Source organism: Eretmochelys imbricata, chromosome 2 (assembly GCF_965152235.1).
Source record: "Eretmochelys imbricata isolate rEreImb1 chromosome 2, rEreImb1.hap1, whole genome shotgun sequence".
NCBI lineage: Eukaryota > Metazoa > Chordata > Testudines > Cheloniidae > Eretmochelys > Eretmochelys imbricata.
This window is the reverse complement of record NC_135573.1, coordinates 254,466,846-254,489,813: the sequence shown is the minus strand read 5'-3', so window position 1 is coordinate 254,489,813 and position 22,968 is coordinate 254,466,846. Positions and strand designations below refer to the sequence as shown.

Here is a 22,968-nt window from a genome sequence, read left to right as displayed (position 1 = left end):
TGTCGCTGACCACACAAAAGCAATCTCATTATGTATTTTGTAAATAATTTAAAAGACCGAGCTTTCGGCCCTTCAGCTCCACCCTATCTATATCCCCCTGGCAGCCCATGTGAAGCTGCAACAGAGATCAATAGAATCTGGGATGCAGAGTTAGGAAAGGACCAATTGAGAACACCCAAGAAATACAAAGGGCTAAATGTATCCATTTAAGAAGAAGAAAAGGAAAGGTGCTACGTGGGCTATGTGAGAAAAACATCTATATTCTTATATTGCTTTTCAAAGGCACACACAGAAAATCCCAGCGGATTGTGGCCGCAGGAGTTCACAAGTCTCCCTTCTGGAATTAAACAGAACAATGTTCCGAGATGTTATACTTGTGGGATGGTGGCTTTTAAAATAAAATAATAATAATAATGGGCCTGATCCAAAGCCCACTGAAGTCCGTGAAAAAATGTCCAATTACTTCAGTGGGCTTTGGACCAGGTGCAACAGACTGCATGTGAATAATGTGCTGGTTTAACATTGCCAGTACTGGTACCTCGTCTGGACAGCAGCAAAGCAAGCCCATGTGCTCTGCTTTATGAATCAAAGTACTGTCAGGCCATCTAACCAAGCAAAGCATCTTCTCTCATGTAATGGGGGAAAAATACCTGCAGCCAACAGCAGCTCTTAAGAATTTATTGCACACTTTGAGGGAGCAGAGGGGAAGATTGAACTCCAGTTTGCACCGGGACATTGTTTGTACAAGAATAACTCAGTTAAAAGTAGTTGACGACTCTTCGGAGGGACTGGATATTTGCACTGTGAGCTTGCCACATGTTAAAGCTGTTGTACTCTCCTCTCTCCACAACGTACATACGGCCACGATAATTGGGTTCCTCATACAGCACCCATCTAAAACAGAGAATGAATGGATTACTCAGGAAAGCATTTATGCAGCACAGTAGTAAAAACCATCTTTGGTCCCTTGCTGAATCCCTTTGTCAGATTTCACCCTGGAAGTTAGGGAGCACTGCTTTCCTAAGGGCACAAGACTTTCACCTCTGGGTCAAATCCCAGTCAATATATTTGTCCAGTTTCAATCTGGACACAGAATGGAAACTGCTCTCCTCTGTGGAGTTAACCTCCTTAGTGCTGTTGGCTCCTTCTCCTTGACTTCTGAGCTCCCTTTTGACTATTCCCCAGCCATCCTGGACCACTCCATCATATTATTTATTATTTGTGTTACAACAGCATCTAGAGGTCCCAACTGAGATCTGAGCCCCATCATGCTGAGCGCTGTACACACACAGGACGAGACCATCCCCACCCCAAACAGTCCAAGTACACTCCATCTTCCTGAACCCCCCTTTATCTAGAAAAGTAAACTTGGTTCCCCATGCCTAGATCTAATCAATCTCTCTCTCTCTCTCTCTGTGACTGGTGAGAAGTGACCTTCTCAAAGGCCCCTCTTCCATGGAATTCCACAAGGTTCATTTCTTGGCTGGTTTTTTTCCCCCCAATTTGAATTTGACATGTTGGAAGGTCTTAAACCAACCTCGTGGTTTGGTTAAGAGAGTGCTGCAGGCTGATCATTTTAATCAAAATACAGCTTCTGAACCACATGTTTTGAGCAATGTTCGAATAAACTTTTATTCTAAATGCAAATCAATTTGATCAATGCAGCACACAGCGATCTCCCATTGGAGAAAAAGCATTGATTGGGCCCCACTGTTTGACTTTGCTGTTTTATCTGAAATGCTTTCTAGTCTGAGTACAGGAAATGTCACAATATTTTGGTCAATTCAAATACTCCGGCTCAGTCACCGTTGGAATTTAGTGGAGGCTCTGATGTAAATGTGAATCTAAACAAAATCTTCAAAATTATCGTCAATTATTAATCGCAAGGCTGTGATCTCAATTTTCACAAATTACTTTTGTGCATTATCACCAATTTTTTTTAAAAACAAAAACCTCCAGCTCTTCAATGCTATTCTTGCCAAACAAACAATCTCTTGCAATCACTGAACCTTAAAAGGAACAAGACACGTGTCACGTCAGATTATGCTATTTGTGGTACTGGAAGAGAAACGATGCACGACACTGTATGTGGAACAGAAAACATCTATTGAAAGCAAAATACCAGGTTACCAGGCTCCAACAAGTAGTCACCTCTAATGGCCATATTTCACCCAAAAACGGTCACATTTTCAGCTAGATGGCACTATCTTAGAAATTGCTATGAAATCAAAATCTCAGCAGCAGATTTCATTTTCAATAATGCCTTACAATCGTATTATTATTATTATTTACATTGAAGTTGTACCTAGAAGCCCCAGTAATGGACCAACGCTACATAAGGTAGATGCTATGCTCACTTACACCAAGCTATACCATTAGATGGACAGACTTTTCATTCAAATTACATGCAGTGTACTCATTTACACATAAGATAGGAATCACTCTGGACACTAACCATTGAAGTGCAGCAACCTCTGTGACAGAATTTGGCAGCTGTTCAACAGCACCTCCAGATAAGAACTTAGGACAGGAAGCGAAGATTTCTGTGCCCAATTGATATTGTGCATGGAAAATTAGCAAAGGAACATAATTACCTTCCAAAAGCCACAAGTAGGATACATCATCAAAAGATCCCTGGGGAGCAAAGAACCTTGCATCTCCCTGAAAGCCTATTATGGGAGACAGCTTTGCCTAGTGGATGGGGCACTGGACTAGGAGTTCAGGAGACCTGCATTCTCTTCCTGGCTCTGCCTTTGACCTGCTGTGGGGCCACTTCACATTTGTGCCTCATTTTCACCATCTGTAAAATGGGGATAATGTGACTTACTCTGCATTGTAAAGAGCTTTGAGATCTAGGGATAAAAAATTGTTATATATAAAATAGGATGCTTTATTACAAAAGCCCACCCTGTTCACACAGTAGTGCAGGATGGGATTGAGTTTGGGGGCTGCCAGATGTATGCAGAAGGGTAGTGGAGAGGAAGAGTCTGCTGTTGCACACACAGTAAAATCCACCATGTTTCTCATCTTAACTCATTGACCGGAAGGGGCTGTGAAATGCTCTGGAAACAGCGTGTTCATGCAAGATAGTGGACGTCATCCCTCATGTTGTTCTCCATATCTTTCACCCTTGGGATGATTCTGAAGTTATGCTGGCAAGATCTGGAGAGAGTTGGCACAGAACCCTCCTCGCCTGGAAGGACAGGCTGGCCCAGCATCGTGGCCCACAGCAGTGTCCAGAGCCCTTTGCAGATGGAAGGATAGACCGACCTGACACAAGGACAGGAGCTGTGTCTAGAACCTGCCTCATCTGGAGGGATGGCTTGTCTTGACATGGGGCCTTTGAGGCTGAGATAAGGGGTGGAATGGGACAATCCTAAAAGAATTCCACTCTCAGCTACATGGAAAGGTAAATTAATATAGAATTTAAAAAATAATTAAATCATTTATTTCTGCGATTAATATGAACAAAAGTATTGGGGGGAGGGATATTGAGCATTGGCCTGCTAAACCCAGGGTTGTGAGTTCAATCTTTGAGGGGGCCATTTAGGGATCTGGGGCAAAAATTGGGGATTGTGCCTGCTTTGAGCAGGGGGTTGGACTAGATGACCTCCTGAGGTCCCTTCCAACCCTGATATTCTATGATTCTATTGTTAAACTAAAAATGAACAAAGGTATTGTCAATGTTAGGCCTCAAACTTCTGGAAGCTTCAAAAAGCAAGCTCTGCAAAGTTAAACTGAAATTTGAGGTCAGGATGCGCTGCAACCAGATAACACTTTAGGCCGGCTCAAATGTATGAAGATAAACTATGCACCCGAGCATAGCTTATAATATTAAAGCAACCACATTTGAAATAATTGGCTACATAAAGATAAACTATGCACCCACACATAGTTTATAATATCAAAGTAACCACACTAAGAATTTGGCCCACCCTAATTGGTTGGTCTGTTTTAAAACACGAATAAGATAAAAAGTATTAAGGCACAGGACTAATGTGTGTGTGTTTGATCATAAGGGGACCTCTCTTTGATCAGGAAACCTGACCCACACCCCCCTGAATGGAAGGGACATGCACTTCTCGACTGTCTGTACCTGGCCAGTGCGGAAACCAGCCGACTGAAGGGTAATGTATTTTTGGACGAATGCAGGGTAAGGTTATGGAGTAAAGAAGTCTGGTTGCTTGAGCTGAATTGATCTCAAGTTTGTATCGATACTATAGCCTTAAGAATAGTAGTAGGTAGTTGATGAATAACATTACATGTACTTGTGCTTATCTTCAGTACAACTTGCCATTTATATTAATCCTTATTCAGTGCTGGTCTTTAATCTTTCTTTTCTTATTTTGTCTGTGTTGCTTTTATAGCCGGAAGTCATTAAAAATCTTTTTTGAAGAATAATTAGTAGTTTTATTTTCTCTTATACGGACACTACTCAACCTCATTACATCTGTGTTGGATGGTGGGAAGTAGTGATCACCCAGGGCACAATTAGGGCCTTGATGCGTGTCCCCTTCTTCCTTCATCTCCGCAATTTCCAATATTCTAAGAGCCTATTTCTTGCTTCTAACCCTTAATACTACGGCACAGCTGGAGGAGAGCTTTTTAAGGGCCAAGCAACCCTCTTTAAAGAGGGTTTTAATGGAAAACCTGCACCCTGCAGCTCTTTTTCCCTGAGTCAGCGAGTGAGCATGTGTATTGTCCCCAGTGAGCATTCGCAGGGGCTCTCTCTCCAGGTTTGGAGTCTCAGGAGAACAGATAACCGCAGTGCTGGCCAAGGGGGTGGTTCAGCAGCATGCCATGTCAGATTGTGTCATGCAATGGCATGTGGTATGCCTGAGGCAACCTAAATTGATGAGACACAGGCTAATGCAGCCTTCCCCACACTGTGTTTGAAACGCCTTTCTTATCCAGTGAAAGGGACAGTTTAGCAAGAATATCGTCTCTGGGATCCTGGGGCAAGAGGGTGGAAGTTGTGTATTGGATCACACGTGTAACTGGCAATCTGAACCATGACCGAAGGTTGTTCTCTTCAGTCAACAGCAACAGATTGCTGGTTATGTGCGTGATCGACCCTTAACTGGCTAGATGGGCAACAGAGAATGGATGTGAGTGCAGCCCCTTAGGGCTTGCGTATGCTCCAAAGGCAGCTGCGCTGCTGTAGTGTTTCCGTGAAGACACGACCTACACCAATGGGCCCAAACTCCTTTCCCCGCCTCCCCACGGAGCTGGCCTGAACCCTTCACCCAAGCCCTCTGTGTAGGGCTGGCCTGAGCCCTGCTGCTCCCCCCACCAAGCCCCTTTTTGGCAAAACTGGCATTTGTCATTTTGGTGATCAGTTGGCAAGAACAAGCAAGAAAAATGCCCAGTTTTGCCAAAAATATCAGGAGGTCTGGGGCCAAGGGTTCCCAAACTATTTCAATCGAGCCCCTCCCCCAACCCTGTCTGCACCCCCCAGGAGCAGGGGCCAGGAGCAGGGCCGCAGTTGAGAGCGGGGCCAAAGCTGCGGCTGGAAGCGGAGCCGCAGCCAAGAGCAGAGCCGCAGCTGGGACTGGGTGCAGGGCTGGGCCCCACTGCACCCCCCCGAATGTTCCTTTGTGCCCCGCCAGGGGATGTGTCCCACACCTTGGAGACCACTGCCCTAGGCTCTGATCAGAGCCATCCAGGCAGCCCAGACAACTGTGAGGAGCCCTGCACCTGCCTTGGATGGGGGGGCTGGGGTGCCCGAGAGCAGCCCCCAGCACATGTCCCTGTCCCCCCAAGATGTGCTGCCCAGGGCAGGTGGAGGGTACAGGGCTCCCCACAGGGGCCCAGGCTCCCTGGGCAGCTCTTACCACAGCCCAGCTTCCAGCCAGGCCAGGGGGCGGGGCCTTGGGAGGAAGGGAAGGAGTAGGGGGCAGAGCGAGAGCCCAAATGTTCTTTTTGCCCAGGGCTCCAATAAATCTTAATCCGCCTCTGATGCCCAGCATCAAAACAATCTGTAGGTGTGGGTTGTGCAATAATCCAGGCCAATCCCCTCCAACACAGACCACCAAATCACATGATGGTCATAGGGCTCCTTTGCTCCAACTTCTTTCAGTAAGAACTTCCCCTTCTTTTCACCCATCACCCTCAGTGAAGATGCTCTCTTAGCATGGAAGCATCCTGTGTAACCACAGACCCAGCTGTGCCTTGCACAAGCCAAACACTTCCTGGCTCTGAGAGAATTCTGCGGCTTTCTGCTTCCCCTCCACACACACACCCCCCCCTCAACACACACACTTCCAACGAAATGTGTTTGTTGGTAAAAGGAAATGTGGTACAATGAAAACAGAAAAATAACTGATGACATAACAAAAAACAACAAATGTGTTCCTGATAAAAGGAGACAAGTTTTTTCCCCCTGAAAATGTTAATTCCCCTGAAACAGTGACAAAGGGCAAACTCTGCACAACCCTCACTTTGCAAAAGGTTTCAAGGATGTCTGAAAATGTAGGGGAGACAGAAACTGGGCTGATCATAGTTTGCACTGCCACAATGAAGGATCACAAGGCAACAGTGAATGTAGCCTCAGAAGAGTACTGCGATACAGGGAAATATTATTATCCTCATTTTAAACACAAGGAGAATGAAATTCAGAGAGATTAGGACCAAAATTGTCAAATATGAGTGACAGAAGCTAGAAGCCTACGTTCACCGGGCAATGAACTGAGTACTGATTTTTCAAAGTGCTATTGAAGTCTGTGGGCGTTGTGGCAGCTCAGTGCCTCTGAAAATCACACACACACACCCCTCTTCAAGGTGTGAGACATCAACATTTACATTCAAATTCAAATGCTGTAGCCTTGGCTCATCTCTAAGTACCATGAAGCCATGCTGGGGAATCCCACAGGACTTCTAATGGAGAGTGGGAAAGCAGGAACCATCTTCATAAGGAACCTCCTCCCCATGACAACCTGGAATTAGACAGGTTTCAGAGTAGCAGCCGGGTTAGTATGTATCCAGAAAAAGAAAAGGAGTACTTGTGGCACCTTAGAGAGTAACAAATTTATTTGAGCATGAGCTTTTGTGAGCTACAGTTCACTTCTTCGGATGCGTACAGTGGACAATATAGTGGGGAGATTTTATATACACAGAGAATATGAAACAATGGGTGTTACCTTACAGACTGTAACGAGAGTAATCAGGTAAGGTGAGCTGTTACCAGCAGGAGAGAAAAAAAACTACAAAAGGTTAGTGGTAGCTATGGTGTTGGCTTTGTGATTCAGATACCTGACTACTAGGAACTGGACTGAGGCCACCAGCTCATTTCACATATGCCACCAAACAACCAGCACATGTAAACACTCACTGCTAACCTGGGCTGGATTCAAACCAGCAACCTCGTGGGTCAAAAGGCTCCATGTCCCAGTAGCAAACCCCCAAAGTGGCTAATCCTCCCAGTCTGTGCACTTATTCAATACTGTCAGCTCTCTAGCAAACTCATGAAATAGCAAGCCAGATAGCCATTTACTGCACCCAATCCACTACATTTTAACTGGTGGTTGCCATTGTCTGTAGAGAAAAATTATTTTCAAGGTAAAGACTTCAATGACTCCTAAACCCTACCAGGAAGAACCGTCACTTTTTGTCTGAAGCATTAGCAACCTCTTGTAGATGTTAAGATTACTCAACTTACATTTAATCCCCTCCCCACAAATAAATGTATAGATCAAGATGACCAAACTTCCTCCTCCGGTGCAAACCCTCTCTTAGGGCTGACTCCCACTGAAGCCAATGGGAGTCTTTTTAACAATTTTAGTGGAATAGTCACCACTGCACCCCAGCTCCAGACATGCACTGCCACCCCCAGTCCCAGTCAAGGAGGTTTATTCTTTTGTAACAAAGGTTAAACAAACAACCAGAGTGCACTCTTAAGTCAGTACCTGGCCCCCAGGCTTCAGGGCCACCCCTCCTACGGGCAGTGTTAATTTGTAAGGAAAGAGGTGCCGGGGCTCAAGCAATTTTTTTTTACAGTCATTACTGATGCAGTAAGCCCAGAGGTGCTGGGGCTATGAAGTGCCAAGCCTAGAGGTGCTCAGCCCTGGCACAGATTAAGCACTACCTACGGGTCTCTGACAGTCCAGCTCCTGGCAGCTTTCCAGCCTCAGCCAGCTCTGCTTCCTCCTTGGAGCGGCAGCCGCAGGATTGCTTCCCTGAACTCCCCTCTTGCTCCACAACTCACCACAGGAGTTGGTGCCACTCCAGTGTGGCCTTTGCTGCTCGGGCTCAGCCTGCCACCCTCCCCCTTTATGAACCGAGGTGTAGCCCAGCCCTCTTTAATTAGCTGGATTAGGCTCACTTGCTCCAGTCCGAGGAGCTGGGCTCAGTCTATCCACAGAGACCAGCTACCCTGTGACAGAGTGGATTGGGCTTGTGGGGGGAGCGAGCTTCATTGTGTTTCAAGATATAAAACGAATGCAACTGCTATGTCATTCTGTCCTTTGCTTACTTACGCTCCATCTCCGTATACTTTGATGGCATTGACACAGTTCTTGTTCCAGCCCTGCCCTTGCAGGAAAGAGCAATCTTCAGTGAACTCCATGCAGTGACCACTAAAATGGCTCCCATCAAATATTTCCATTCTGTAATGCTCACCGTGCTGGGGACAAAGAGATTTGAGTAAACTCAAAAGAAAATGCATCAAATTGTTTCCCCTGATTGTAAAAGATAACCAGAAAGCAAGAATGATACCTCATCATGGAAATGTGGCAAAAACCCAATAACACTGCCCACCCACAAACATATGCTCACAATACCCACCCAAATACCCACATAAACATACAAATGTCTCTCACAAACAGCTCACTCACAAAAAAGCACACACAAACTCCTCCCCAAAATATACCTCTACTAACATCCACACACCTGCATAACCACTGGTCACACACAAACGTATTGCACACGCTGTACTTACCACACATACTCCCACACCTTTCACCTCTAAATCCCCTCCCCCACCAAACAAGTACTTAAACACTGTTCACAAAGACGCACACCACACAAACACTATATGCACAACCATTTCCCACTCCACATATACTTTTAAAAAAAACCCAAAATGCCATACACACACACACACAATATTGGAAATGTAATTGAACAAAAGTATAAGAAGTAAGAACATTAGTGCAAAAAAATTTAATAAATCCAAAATACACAGAGGTATTAGATTATTTCCCCAGTTTGTACTTTTCTTCAGTTCCAATCATATCTGTGGTTATTTACACAAGTTGTTGTGCCTTTCTTTAAAAAGAAAAGGAAAATATCTTCCCAGAGTCCTAGCTATGAAAGCCTTCAAGGATGAGTTGAGGTAAACGTCTTTGGGGAAATTATCCTGTCTTCTCCATAGGTATTTGTGATGGAGCTGGTCAAAAGATTTTTTTTAAGCGGAATTCAGACAATAGCTAATATATTTTTCATATAAATTGCATTATGCATGAAAAAGCTACATTGTAGTGCCAAAAATCCCATAGCATTCTCCAGCAGTGAAATCTCAGATACCATTCCTGACCAAACATTCTTCTGTGTAACTGTTGCCTGAATTGTTGAAATATTTTAAAACTCTCACTTGTATAAGAGCAATGGAGCACAGGCCTGAGGGGAAGAAAAGCACTCATGGCTACTGGCCCACAGATGTTCAGTGGGTCTCCATGGATCTGGAAACAAGGTTCTATGTGGTACCTTTGACAAGCTCATATTCCCCTCTCTGGATTCTGTATTAAACATTGGAAACTGCCCCCTACACAATAGACTTATAACTCTGCCATTGGGGCACTGCACTGGGCATGCCTTAGGAGTCTCATTGAAATGCTAATATAAAGACAACCTTTCCCCTTGCTGAATGAAAAGGCCTGGTTCCAACATCAGCCAAAAGAGAGAGAGAGAGAGAGTCCACTACCCCAAAGATGTACATTTACCTCCCCTCAGGCCAGGCTAAGGGAGTGATGCATCTCACCCAGCAAAGTTAGTAAATCAGCAACAGGCCCCAAGGTGCGCCAACCAAGAATAAAAAAAACATTAATACTAAGGACGGGTGTCAAAGGTCAACCAGTGGAGCACCAAGCATAGGGCTACAGCCAACCTTTGACTTGTACAACACACAAGCTTGAATGGGGGTGACACCATACAGCCTTCATTCTTCTCATGTGGCGTAGCAATTTCCTCCTGGCCCCAATCAATACATCCTTGGCAGAGTTCTGAGAGCAGCTCTGTGCAGGATCCTCCAGCCACGTACGCCAACCAGAGCAGCATGGGACAGACAGGTGTACTGGCTTGGTACAGCTCCCACTGATATCTTCTCATGGCAGTTTAAAATGTAAGAAAAGGTCCCCTTCAGCAGCTTGGCTCATTGGCTGACAAATCCTTATGGGTTAGTGAGACACCAGATTTATTTAATGGAGAACAGGGCCCTCAGTGGACCTAGTCCAAAGAGGCACCTATAGATTCATAGATTCATAGATATTTAGGTCAGAAGGGACCATTATGATCATCTAGTCTGACCTCCTGCACAACGCAGGCCACAGAATTTCACCCACCACCTGTTGATGTATAGCCTCATTTTCATTTGCTGGGTACTGGTCAGCCAATAGGAGCTGCCTGTATAGGAGTAGTGAGTGGATTCCTAAATTTGAGAGGATGCTCTGGAGTCTAGAGAAGTATGTGTGGTCTTATGTATTGCACATGGACTAAAACTTCACAGGAGATGCACATATCTACACCCCCCCTCCCATTTTTTTAGACTAAGTTTTACACAACACCAAAGAAAGCTACAACCCAATGGGACTTGGTGGCTGTATCAACCTGTAAGTGGCCATAACCTGCGAGTAATTTTCTTTAATCATTCTCCCATCAGTAGCAGGGATGTCGGGATCAAATGGAAAGCTCAAACCAGATTCAATTTTTTTCTCCAGCTGCAAATCCTCCCACTTCTTCCCCAGCATGGTAAAGGCTCTCTGCTCTGTTTGTTTGGTTTCTTTGTGTGATCTGGGCCATATTTGGTATTAATTCAGGGGTGCTCAGAATTTGAAACACAAGAGATAAGGTGGGTGACTTTGCCAGGAGCCTGAGAGCTGTCCCACAGCAACATCCTCCTCTCTGGTTTGCACAGCAAATTGTGATTCCAATGGCCTCTCCTCCCTGTATACACACAGATTGCTAGTGGGTGTCATCAGGAGTTCTGGACACACAGAGAGAGCAGAATATGAGAGTAGAGCCCTGCCTTGTGCACAGAACTTTGCAATTCATTTGCATGTAAATATTTCATAATATTTAACATTACAAATAAATGCATGTGATGCTGTAGGGGCATTGCCCTCACATATAAAAACCACAGCAAAATCGTACCCTATTAAACTGCTGACTTGGAAGACAGAATACAGTTTCTGCCCTTGTCCTGAAAGCATGGGAAATTGTTATGCTATTTTGTGGCCTATGAAGACTGTTCATAGAGGGTCTACTTTCCCCAGAATGCTCTTTACCTCCTAATTGTGTATTATTTCTATAAAGCTCGTTTTCTCAGATATTTATTTAGACTCCAGCTAACATGGAAGCTAAAAGCACAAATGCGACCCCCTCAACCAGATATTTCAGCAACAAAAACAAACCTCTTGGAAACTAATTGAAAGTTGGCACTAACCATTCCGACAGGCCTGCAGGAGCCCATGCGATCATTATGGCCATTCCAACGGTAGAAGTCGGGGTATTCCCCATGCTCCAGAACGTATTGCTGTCCTCGGAAGTCTGGGTGACCAAAACAGATCCAAGCTCCACTCTGCACACAGATAGAGTTCACTCGGTTCATGAAACCTCTGTCCTGGAAGTTATCACAGTTCCCACAGACCTCCAGCTTCCTGCCTGTGAAGTATTTGCCCTCATAGAAAGTGATCTGAAATGAGGAGGGAGAGGATGCTGTATTGTGGCACATGCAAACACAGATTGCCTGCTTGTACTACGCATTGTTATTCTGAGCAGATAGGTGTCTCTGGCAGACACAGTGGTTCTTTAATTCTGAGTCCAACCAGAGGAGAACTAAATTGACACTGGACTATTTGTTTTAATGAGAATTGTAACACAGCTCAAGTTTACAACACTGCATGTGGCTTTTATACCACCTCTCTCTTGTTCTTTTGTAAATATAAATGTCTGAACAGGAAGCACAGCTATCAAAGTACACCCCATTCTAGTTGCTCTTTTCCCCTCCTTAACAACTTTGCTTCCATTTCTCCGCATTCATTACTAACAGTATCACCACATGATCTCACTTTGCCTTACCCTAACCTAGGAAAATTCCTACTATCTCAACCTAGAGAGAACTCTGGCTCTTTGGCCTGAACGGAGGACCAAACAGTTGTTTGTTTACTTACTTTTCCCGAATACTGAGACATTTTCTGCTGGATGCAAACCAAAGTCAAAGCAGAAGCCAAAACAAAAATGTGATCTACAGAAATGTTGGATACCCCACTATATACAGTGAGGAGAGATGAGGCTGGTATCGCGAGATCTGCTTAACAATACAGCAGAAATAGGAGGCTTTAAAAAATCATGCTTACTAGGCAGAACTTCCACTATCAGGCCCTGCTGAGTCCAGAGTTTTGATTTAGTGCGTATAATTTAACAAAAGATTTGTTTGGCAGGGATTTGACTGATTAGTGTTGCACATTTCGAGTTCCTTTTAGAGGACTTTGTTTTTAGAATGGGCAATAAGGAAATTAGAAAAAGGTGGCTGCTTGGAAGTGGGGGCTCTTTTATTGGCATTTTCTTCTTCTTCTTCTTCTTTTTAAATGGGCTGTTGTTTTTCAGCTCACTCTTATCTACTGGGGCTGGAGATCCCGAAAGTGAGCATCCTTGGAAGACTCGTTAACAATAATGATTTGTACTTCATCCATCAAAGGAACTGCTTCTCGTCCATCCTTAAAACCTTTTTAGGCAGCATTCCTGAAGGCCAGACACCCCCTCTGCTGCACAGAATCTGTGCTTAAAAACTCACAACATTTATTTATTATTTGTCATTTTTGTTAATGTTCTGGCATTTCAAAGATGCAGCTAAGCACCAAGATATACACATATAATTTAGGATTAAAATGCCTCCCAGGGATTTTAAGCAAAGACACCACTGACTGCGTAAATAACAGATTTCACAAATACCAGTAACTAGGGCTCCCTGGGCATATAGCTTCACATTCTATAATCCACAAGTTTCTTAAAGGTGGCCAGCAAAAAAAAAAAAAAAAGACTTACTATTACTTGTATTACAATGGTGTCTAGCGGCTTGAACCATGATGAGGGCTCCCTGTGCAGTGCTCTGTACAAACACATAGTAAGACAGTCTCTGCCCCAAAGAGTGTACAGTCTTAAGAGAAAAAAACCAAAGAGCTGGAGGGGAAAGAGACAAACTGACTTGTTACTGGTCACACAGCAAGCCTGGGGCAGACTGGAATGAGAACCCAAGTCTCCTGGCTCCCAGTCTACTGCTCAAACCATTAGGCAACGCCGCCTTGCAATATAGACATCTACCTGTTTTTTGCAGCTTTCTTTATGACATATAAAGAAAGCCTGGCTAAAACTGAGGTTTTTTTAACATTAGAAAAATAGAAGAAGCCGCCGTATGTAACTGTGACAAGACTGACAATTTCCTACAATATTCTGAGTGAACTTTATTGAATATAGGACTTGTGTACACTTAAAATACTGCAGCGGCACACCTGCACCACAGCAAGTGCACCACTGTGGCACTTCTGTTAAGACACTACCTACACCAATGGGGGGGGAGGATTCGCCCATTGGCATAGGTATCCCACCTCCCCAAGAGGCAGTTCTGTCGGTTTACGTGTGTCACTAAAGGTTGTGGATTTTTCACACACCCCCAGCAAAATATAGTTATACAAACCTAATTTCCTAGTGTAGACTAGGCCTAAATTAAACCTTATTGAATTAAGTTTAATACTTTTGGAATCCTGTTGTATTAATTTAGATGGAATATATTGGCTAAAGGTGTTAACATAACCCAGTCACTGTCCAATATTAAACAGTGATACACAAGGACCAGGGCTTGGTCTACAGAGATTTCAGCCTGCTTAGCACAACAGCAAATACACCATTAAAATCCTTTTAACTTTATATTAAAGATACAGAAAAGAAGGGAAAACAGTTAACGCATTTGAAATGTAAAGTATTTAAGTAAGGCTTTCTTTTAACAATATCCTTTGTTCCCTTTCCCTTTAGCTGTAGAGAGTTTTTAGAAGGAATTCCTCCAGCCCTACCCTGTTGTTTGACAGTCTCTTAGTCTGTATTAAAGATACTAGTACACTGTCTTTTTGGGGGAAAGAAAAGAAGTTAGTTGAGATGGGCTGGGGTTGTCATTGATGATGTTGTTATTAAAGGCCAGTATCAGATGGGAAAGCCCCCCTGTTTGACCGTATTAAAGATGGTAACTATCATTCCAGGTGGTGTTTGGGATTCTGCTGGAGCCTATTGGGGTGGCCATGTCATCTGGGTCCTTCTCTTTCTGGTCCGTTCTGGTCAGGACACTTCTCAGGGTCAGGATGATGAAGACCCAGGGGCTCAGGAAACAGTGGGGTGGCAGCCAGAATGGTGAAGCTGGCTCCAGTAGCTTGTCTGTTCTTTCCAGTTGTTTTTCGTTTAGTTCTTTCGTCCTTTCCTCACAAAAATCTTTTTCTTTTAAGGACTTTAAAAAAAGGATGATGGGTGGAATAGCTCCTCCCCTCATTATTTTGTCTACCAATTAGGCTGAGTCAATGAACCAATTTTGGTTCATTAACTTTGGCTTCACATCTCTTGTTTTTAACAAGCGTAATATTAACACAGTCCTTGAATCATATCAGTTTGGCTTTTTGGTTTAGACTAAGTCAGTTACTTTTTCCCATTAATATTTGTTATTGTGGGATATCGTAACATTTTATGAACTTTTACATGCTTTTTATAGTTGAGCTCACAATTCAGGTACATTTGTAGACCCAATTGTCACAACAGTCCTGTATGGAATCTGGGGGACACTTTAGGATATTATGAATAGCAATATTGTAAAATTGCAATGAGTTATGCCAGATAGGCCATGCAAGATATCTGCAAAAATGTTATTATTTGCCAGATATTATAATCTTGTTTATGTGTTTGTATCACCTTTATATTGTGAGTTATAGATATGTATGTCTGTATTTCAAACTTGTGCTATGCTTCTGGGTGACACCCCCAGACAGTTTGGCATCACAACTGCCTAGCCTGCTTGATGGCCCATTAAGAACCATCAGCTATACAACTGACCCATTGAGAGAAGGCAAGGGATACACCTTATGACTCAGCAAGGCATTCAGGGGCATGCCTATGGACAGAAAAGGCTTCCAAGCTATGTGCTGGGCAGCTTGTTTGAAACAAAGGAAGCACAGACCACATGGCAGAAGACTATAAAAGGCAGTTGCATCTTTTCCATTTGGTCTTCAGTCCTGCTTCTTACCTCTGGAGGAACATTGCTACAAACTGACACTCTGAACAAAGGACTGAATGACCCATCCAAGCTGTGGCTGTATTCCAGAGGGACTTTCAACCCAGCAAACTCATCAATACCGCTAGGAACCTGATATATGGACTCTGAAGTCTTTGTATGTATGTGACTGTTTTACTATTTAACATTTCTCTCCTTGTTCTTTTTTCTTAATAATAAACATTTAGTTTTAGACTCTAAAGGATTGGCTGGCAGCGTGGTATTTTGGGTAAGATCCAAACCTATACTGACCTGGTAATGTGGCTGACACTTTGGGATCAGACCAACATTTTCTATATGTGAGCAGAGTTTTTAAAATAACTTCTCACTATACTGGACCTAGGTGCTCACTGGGAGCCAGAGAACTGGAATGCAATAAGGGGGTTGTGTGATTTCTTTTTTTGCTTCTTGGTAATCAGTGTGGGAGATTAGAAGCACAGTTTGTGACTGGTTGGGGAGTTTAACTTCAGTGTTACTCACTAGTCTTGGGAGTATCTGCTCTCCCTTTTGCAGCCTGCCCTGCCCTTGGCATTTCCAGTGAGGGCTGCCCCCAGGCACCACAGAGCACATTGGTGTAGTCATGGCATGATCCACAGAACCAGATCACTGGGGTTGGGGATCAAAACCCCACGCTATTCCAAATTTGAAATTTAAAACTGAGAGTGTTAAAGGTTAAAGTTAGTCACAATGAGTGATCCACAATCAAAACGGTAAGCCCTGAGAGAGTGTCTTCAGCATGAGAGAGAAATGGCAGAACTTCAGATGCAAGAGAAGCAAACCTTGGCCCAGCTGGAAAAAGAAGCGGAGGAGAGAGACAGAGAATCTCACAGGAAGCAGATGGAGCTGCTGCAAGCTGAGACTGAGGTTGCCAGACTTAAAATTCCAAATCAAAATAATGAAAGAACAGCAGGAACTGTGTTATCCTGGTAGTCCAGCTCCTCTCTACAGCAGAATGTGTTCAGTTTATAACAATGCTGGTATGTTGTTTAATAATGATGTGGTAACTATGTTTAATCAGGGAAATGTCATAACTCACTCCCAGAAAAAGCATGAATGTGAATCCTCTGTATTATCTGTAACAGACAGGGAGATCTGTGAAGGGCGGGTGTTTGACTCCAAGCAGTTGTATGTTTTTAACCAGGTATGCTATAACCAGGAAGAGAGCGTCTCTAGCCTTGGGATTATGGAAAATAGCTTTTTGTCCAGTCAGAAAAGCAGTTTATATGGTGAAGAAATTTCTGAATGTCTGTCTAATATCTCAGAAGTGAATCTGGAATTAGACGAAGCGCAGAAAGAAGCTCAGGAAAACATTTATTTAGAGCAAATTAATGTTGATGGTCAGTTTGAAGCCCTAACTGAGGAAGATAAGGGTAGATTTCTGGTGGGTGATGGATTGATGGCCAGTGAAGTTTGTGAAAGTGAGCCAGAACAAAGTAAAAGTGATTTGCTTAAAGTAGCTCAGTATGATGAGCCACTGTCTGTGAAAAATTCGGTGTACAAATGTGGTCACCCCATCTCAAAAAAGATATATTGGAATTGTAAAAGGTTCAGAAAAGGGCAACAGAAATTATTAGGGGTATGGAACAGCTTCTGTATGAGGAGAGATTAATAAGATTGGGACTTCCCAGCTTGGAAAAGAGACGACTAAGGCCTGATCTAAACTGGGGAGGGGGGGGGAGACACGAGCTAAGTTGGTCTAAGTTATGCAACTTCAGCTTCGAAAATAGCGTAGCTGAAGTCGACATACTTAGAGCTACTTTCCGCAGTGTCTTCACTGTGGTAGGTTGACTGCTGCCACTCCCCTGTCGACTCCACCTATGCTTCTCACTCTGGTGGAGTACCGGAGTCGACAGGAGAGTGCTCGATCTATCACGTCTTTGCTAGATGCGATAAATTGACCCCCACTGGATCGATTGCTCCGGAGGTAAGTATAGAGTGCCCTAAATGGGGATATGATAGAAGTCTATAAAATCATGATTGGTATGGGAAAGTAAATAAGGAAGTGTTACTTATTTCTTCTCATAACACAAGAACTAGGGGTCACCAAATGAAATTAATAGGCAGCGGGTTTAAAACAAACAAAAGGAAGTATTTCTTCACACAATGCACAGTGAACCTGTGGAACTCTTTGCCAGAGGATATTGTGAAGGCCAAGACTATAACAGGGTTCAAAAAAGAGCTAGATAAATTCATGGAAGATAGGTCCATTAATAGCTATTAGCCAGAATGGGTAGGGATGAAGAAAAGGAGTACTTGTGGCACCTTAGAGACTAACCAATTTATTTGAGCATGAGCTTTCGTGAGCTACAGCTCACTTCATCGGATGCATACCGTGGAAACTGCAGCAGACTTTATATATACACAGAGAATATGAAACAATACCTCCTCCCACCCCACTGTCCTGCTGGTAATAGCTTATCTAAAGTGATCATCAGGTTGGGCCATTTCCAGCACAAATCCAGGTTTTCTCACCCCCCCCCCCCCCACAAATTCACTCTCCTGCTGGTGATAGCCCATCCAAAGTGACAACTCTTTACACAATGTGCATGATAATCAAGTTGGGCCATTTCCTGCACAAATCCAGGTTCTCTCACCCCCTCACCCCCCTCCCAAAAACCACACACACAAACTCACTATCCTGCTGGTAATAGCTCATCCAAAGTGACCATTCTCCCTACAATGTGCATGATAATCAAGGTGGGCCATTTCCAGCACAAATCCAGGTTCTCTCACATCCCCCCCACCCCCATACACACACAAACTCACTCTCCTGCTGGTAATAGCTCATCCAAACTGACCACTCTCCAAGTTTTACCAATTTATTTGAGCATGAGCTTTCGTGAGCTACAGCTCACTTCATCGGATGCATACCGTGGAAACTGCAGCAGACTTTATATATACACAGAGAATATGAAACAATACCTCCTCCCACCCCACTGTCCTACTGGTACCAATTTATTTGAGCATGAGCTTTCGTGAGCTACAGCTCACTTCATCAGATGCATACCGTGGAAACTGCAGCAGACTTTATATATACACAGAGAATATGAAACAATACCTCCTCCCACCCCACTGTCCTGCTAGTACCATTTGTGCTGGAAATGGCCCACCTTGATTATCATGCACATTGTAGGGAGAATGGTCACTTTGGATGAGCTATTACCAGCAGGATAGTGAGTTTGTGTGTGTGGTTTTTGGGAGGGAGGTGAGGGGGTGAGAGAACCTGGATTTGTGCAGGAAATGGCCCAACTTGATTATCATGCACATTGTGTAAAGAGTTGTCACTTTGGATGGGCTATCACCAGCAGGAGAGTGAATTTGTGGGGGGGGGGGGGGTGAGAAAACCTGGATTTGTGCTGGAAATGGCCCAACCTGATGATCACTTTAGATAAGCTATTACCAGCAGGACAGTGGGGTGGGAGGAGGTATTGTTTCATATTCTCTGTGTATATATAAAGTCTGCTGCAGTTTCCACGGTATGCATCCGATGAAGTGAGCTGTAGCTCACGAAAGCTCATGCTCAAATAAATTGGTTAGTCTCTAAGGTGCCACAAGTACTCCTTTTCTTTTTGCGAATACAGACTAACACGGCTGTTACTCTGAAACCTGGGTAGGGATGGTGTCCCTAGCCTCTGTTTGCTGGAAGCTGGGAATGGGCAACAGGGATGGATGATGACTACCTGTTCTGTTCACTCCCTCTGGGGCACCTGGCATTGGCCACTGTCAAAAGACACAATACTGGGCTAGATGGGCCTTTGATCTGACCCAGTATGGCTATTCTTATGTTGTTGTGTTAAGGGGCAGGGGAGGTTCCAGCACTCCTGCTGGAGTGTCCAGTTTTTAAATATTACCAACTTATCAACCCTAAGACGGTGTTAGGTTGGTGCAAACTCTGGTAAGCTTATTAGCATGTGTGTAGGTTCATTTATTGTTTGTCATCTGTTTTCTCTGTGATGCTTTGTACCTCAAGAATAAAGTAGGCCTGCACAGGAAGTGGTGTGTGATCTTTTATAACCATGGCAATTATACCTGTTAACCATCTCTGAAGAGAAAGCAAGCAGGCGTGCTTGGGCAGCCTGTCTCTCCTGGGAATAACACAGTGAAAGCAGGGAACTGTGCAGCCTGGAAATACCCCAGTCAGAAAGGAGTGAGATGAGGGTCTCCACCCAAGAAAGGCAACAGCTGGGGAGCTGGAAGCTTGACAGTGGGTGCCCTTGCTGGACCTGTGTGGGGAAATACAGTAGTTGCAGTTGCCCTGAACTATGACAGTGACTAATAAAATTATGGCGTCACAGGACACTGAAAGCTGACCTATTGAGAGGGGAAAGGAGTTCTAGTTTCCCAGACTTTTTTTAGACACTTTTTTGTTAGTGTCATTTTGTTAGTGTCAACCATTTCTTTCAAATAACTAATGAACCATATGGAGAAAGGATGAAATGGTTAAAATAGTAAATATTCACACACCCCCTTCAATTAAGGTGTAAAAGGCCACACACACAGATCCCTGATACCTAGAGGTCTTCCAGCAGAAACAGGAAATAATAAAGCTTGACATTCCTAATATTTATTAGGTTAAAAAAAGCTTCATCAGAAAGAAAAATGGCCACCTTTAAATGTTTGTAGGGATGCAGGAAACAAGCAAAAAATCTAGTGAGGCATCTCATCAAAATGCTGGCATTATTTTCTAAGTGCTAAATTAGTCACCACATTGTCCTAGGCAAGTAATGAACATATGGAAATTCACATGTTAAAGAGCTACCAAGATCTTATTGCAGTCACCACATCATGAAAATGAGACCTGCACTGTCTATTTAATGCCTGGATAAGCAGGACATGAATTGTACAATAATTTTCACTGTCTTCTTCATCTTTACATTGCTCCCCAGTTCCAAAAGTGATTTTTGATCTTTTAAGATGGAATTCCTGTGGGGTGTGTCAGGGTTCCCTCCCCACGCTGAACTCTAGGGTACAGACGTGGGGACCCGCATGAAAGAACCCCTAAGCTTATTTCTACCAGCTTAGGTTAAAACTTCTCCAAGGCACAAATTCTTTGCCCTTGGAGGGTACGCTGCCACCACCAAGTGATTTAACAAAGAATCAGGGAAAGGACCACTTGGAGTTCCTATTCCCCCAAAATATCCCCCCAAGCCCTTACACCCCCTTTCTTCAGAGGGCTTGAGGATAATATCCTAACCAATTGGTTATAAAGTGATCACAGACCCAAACCCCTGGGTCTTAGGACAATAGAGAAATTAGCCAGGTTCTTAAAAGAAGGATTTTATTTTAAAAAAAGGTAAAAATCACCTCTGTAAAATCAGGATGGAAAATAACTTTACAGGGTAACAAAAGATTCAAAAACACAGCAGGACTTCCTCTAGGCTTAGTTTCAAAGTTACAAAAAAAAAACAAAAAAAAAAAAAACAGAAATAAACCTCCCTCCAGCAAAGGAAAAATTCACAAGCAGAACAAAAGATAATCTAACACGCCTTGCCTGGCTTTTACTTACCATTTGTAATATGAGAGACTTTTAGGATGGTTTATAGGAGAAGGAGTTTTCTGACCTGAAGCTTCTCTGCTTCTCAAGAGAACACACAAAACAAAGCCTTCAAGATCTGAAAGTATCTTCTTTCCCCATTGGTCCTTTTGGTCAGGCGCCACCCAGATTATTTGAGCTTCTTAACCCCTTACAGGTAAGGAGGAATTCTAGGCTACCCTTAGCTGTATGGTTATGACAGGGTGAATATCTCAGGATGGCTTTGCCAAATTCGAGAACACATCAGCTGACACTAACAATGTTTCTTAAGTGCCATGCTGATGGAGGAACTGTGGTGGCAGCTGTCACTGGTGTTTAGGGCTTGGTGACCAGGGTCTACCCCCCATCCATCTTTTTGTTGTATCTACCTGTTGCCTTTCATCAGACACATTGACCGTAAGCTATTTGAGGCAGGGAACTGACTTTTCAAGAGGTGTGGGTGCACTACCAAGCACCCTGGGGTCCTGATCCCTGACCAGGGCCTTCCGTACTACCACAATGTAAATATGAAATAATAGCAACAAACAAGTAACAGACAAGTCACATCAGAAAATACTGCAAATAGAGAGAGATGTATGTGAAAAATAGCATATTGAAGAATCATAAGCACAGGCGTGGGTTTCTTGAACTAAATGTTTAACTTCTACTAAATAAAGGAAAGGTTGCCAATGAATGAGACCTCAAAACAGCAGTAAGCAGCTTTCAGAACTAGTGCCCTCTTCCTGAAGCTCACAAACCGCTCTGCCGCTCAAGCTCCATTTCTAGGTTTAGACGTGTGCAGGCTAGAACAACGCATTACCTTTTGTGTGCTCCCAGTGCTTCCAACCAATAGCAACACAATAGATCATGTCTCCAGAAAGAAAAATCAAACAGACAAACACAAGAGAAAATATGGATTCCCTCTGTTGCAGTGGTCATTTTCAGGGGAGTAACAACTAAGTGGAGGGTGTGAACCTTAGATTTGGAATTTGGGTTCAAAACAGATAAGTACTGAAGGTGTTGATTTTTATCCACACTAACCAAACCCCTTGGGTATGAAAAGTCAGGCTTGAAATCTCACAAGATAATGCTCTCGCCTGAGCTCTTGAACACTTCCTGTCCTGCTACAAGCTGTAAATACAGTGGAATGAATAGGGTACACAAGCACTCTGCTTCAGCTCCAAGCCGGACACTAGAAGTGATGGGAAAAAAGTAAGCAAATGTTTTTGAACCTCAAAAGAGGCTTGGGTTTGAAATGGCCCCAGGTTTAGGGATGAGGGTTGTTACCTATCAACCATCCCTAACTTACATGAGAGTTGGAACCCTACATTCAGCTTGGGCAAAATTTTCAACAGCTCCTAAGTCACATAGGAGCCTAAATTCCATTGAAAAAAAATCAGTGGACTAAGGTTTCCACTTCGGTGATTTTCAAAAATGGGACTTTGGTTGCTTTTGAAATTTTTACCCTCTATCCTGTTCCCTCCCTCTGATACCTGGTTGGAAAGTCTATTCTATATAGGGTCTTACACTACACTCATCAATGTAGTATCTGAGCACCCTCAAGTATTCAAGTCTTATGGGATACGCACAATACTGCGGGGCTAATTCCTCAGACTAGCTATAATGAGCAGACGTACAGCAAGACTGTCTGGATGCGTGCAGGTCATTTTTGCATTCACAGCAACACTCAGCAAGAGTGCTTGCACAGCATTTTGAAAATACGAACATTGGCTGATTAATCCTCAACTTCCCTGGGAAGTAGCCAAGTGTCATCAGCCCCATTTCACAGATAGGGACATTGAGAAGCAGGGCAATCAAGGTCACAAAATGAGTCAGAGGCAGATCTCAGGAGTTCCTGCCTGCCAGACCTATGCCCAAGCCACTGTGTTGCTTCACTTTGACCCCACTGCATGACATCAGCCTTTCATACAGAAAATAA

The 22,968-nt window shown here is 43.7% G+C and overlaps 1 protein-coding gene across 1 annotated transcript; it reads right to left on the bottom strand.

Moving 5' to 3' along the window:
- Positions 1-758: 758 nt before the first annotated feature.
- Positions 759-12,404, bottom strand: CRYGN (crystallin gamma N). The gene is made up of 4 exons (XM_077809496.1): positions 12,384-12,404; positions 11,657-11,905; positions 8,475-8,620; positions 759-894 (listed from the first exon to the last, which is right to left on the bottom strand). Exons 1-4 carry the CDS (start codon positions 12,402-12,404, stop codon positions 759-761), a joined length of 552 nt encoding a protein of 183 aa, XP_077665622.1.
- Between the last annotated feature and the right edge of the window lie 10,564 nt (positions 12,405-22,968).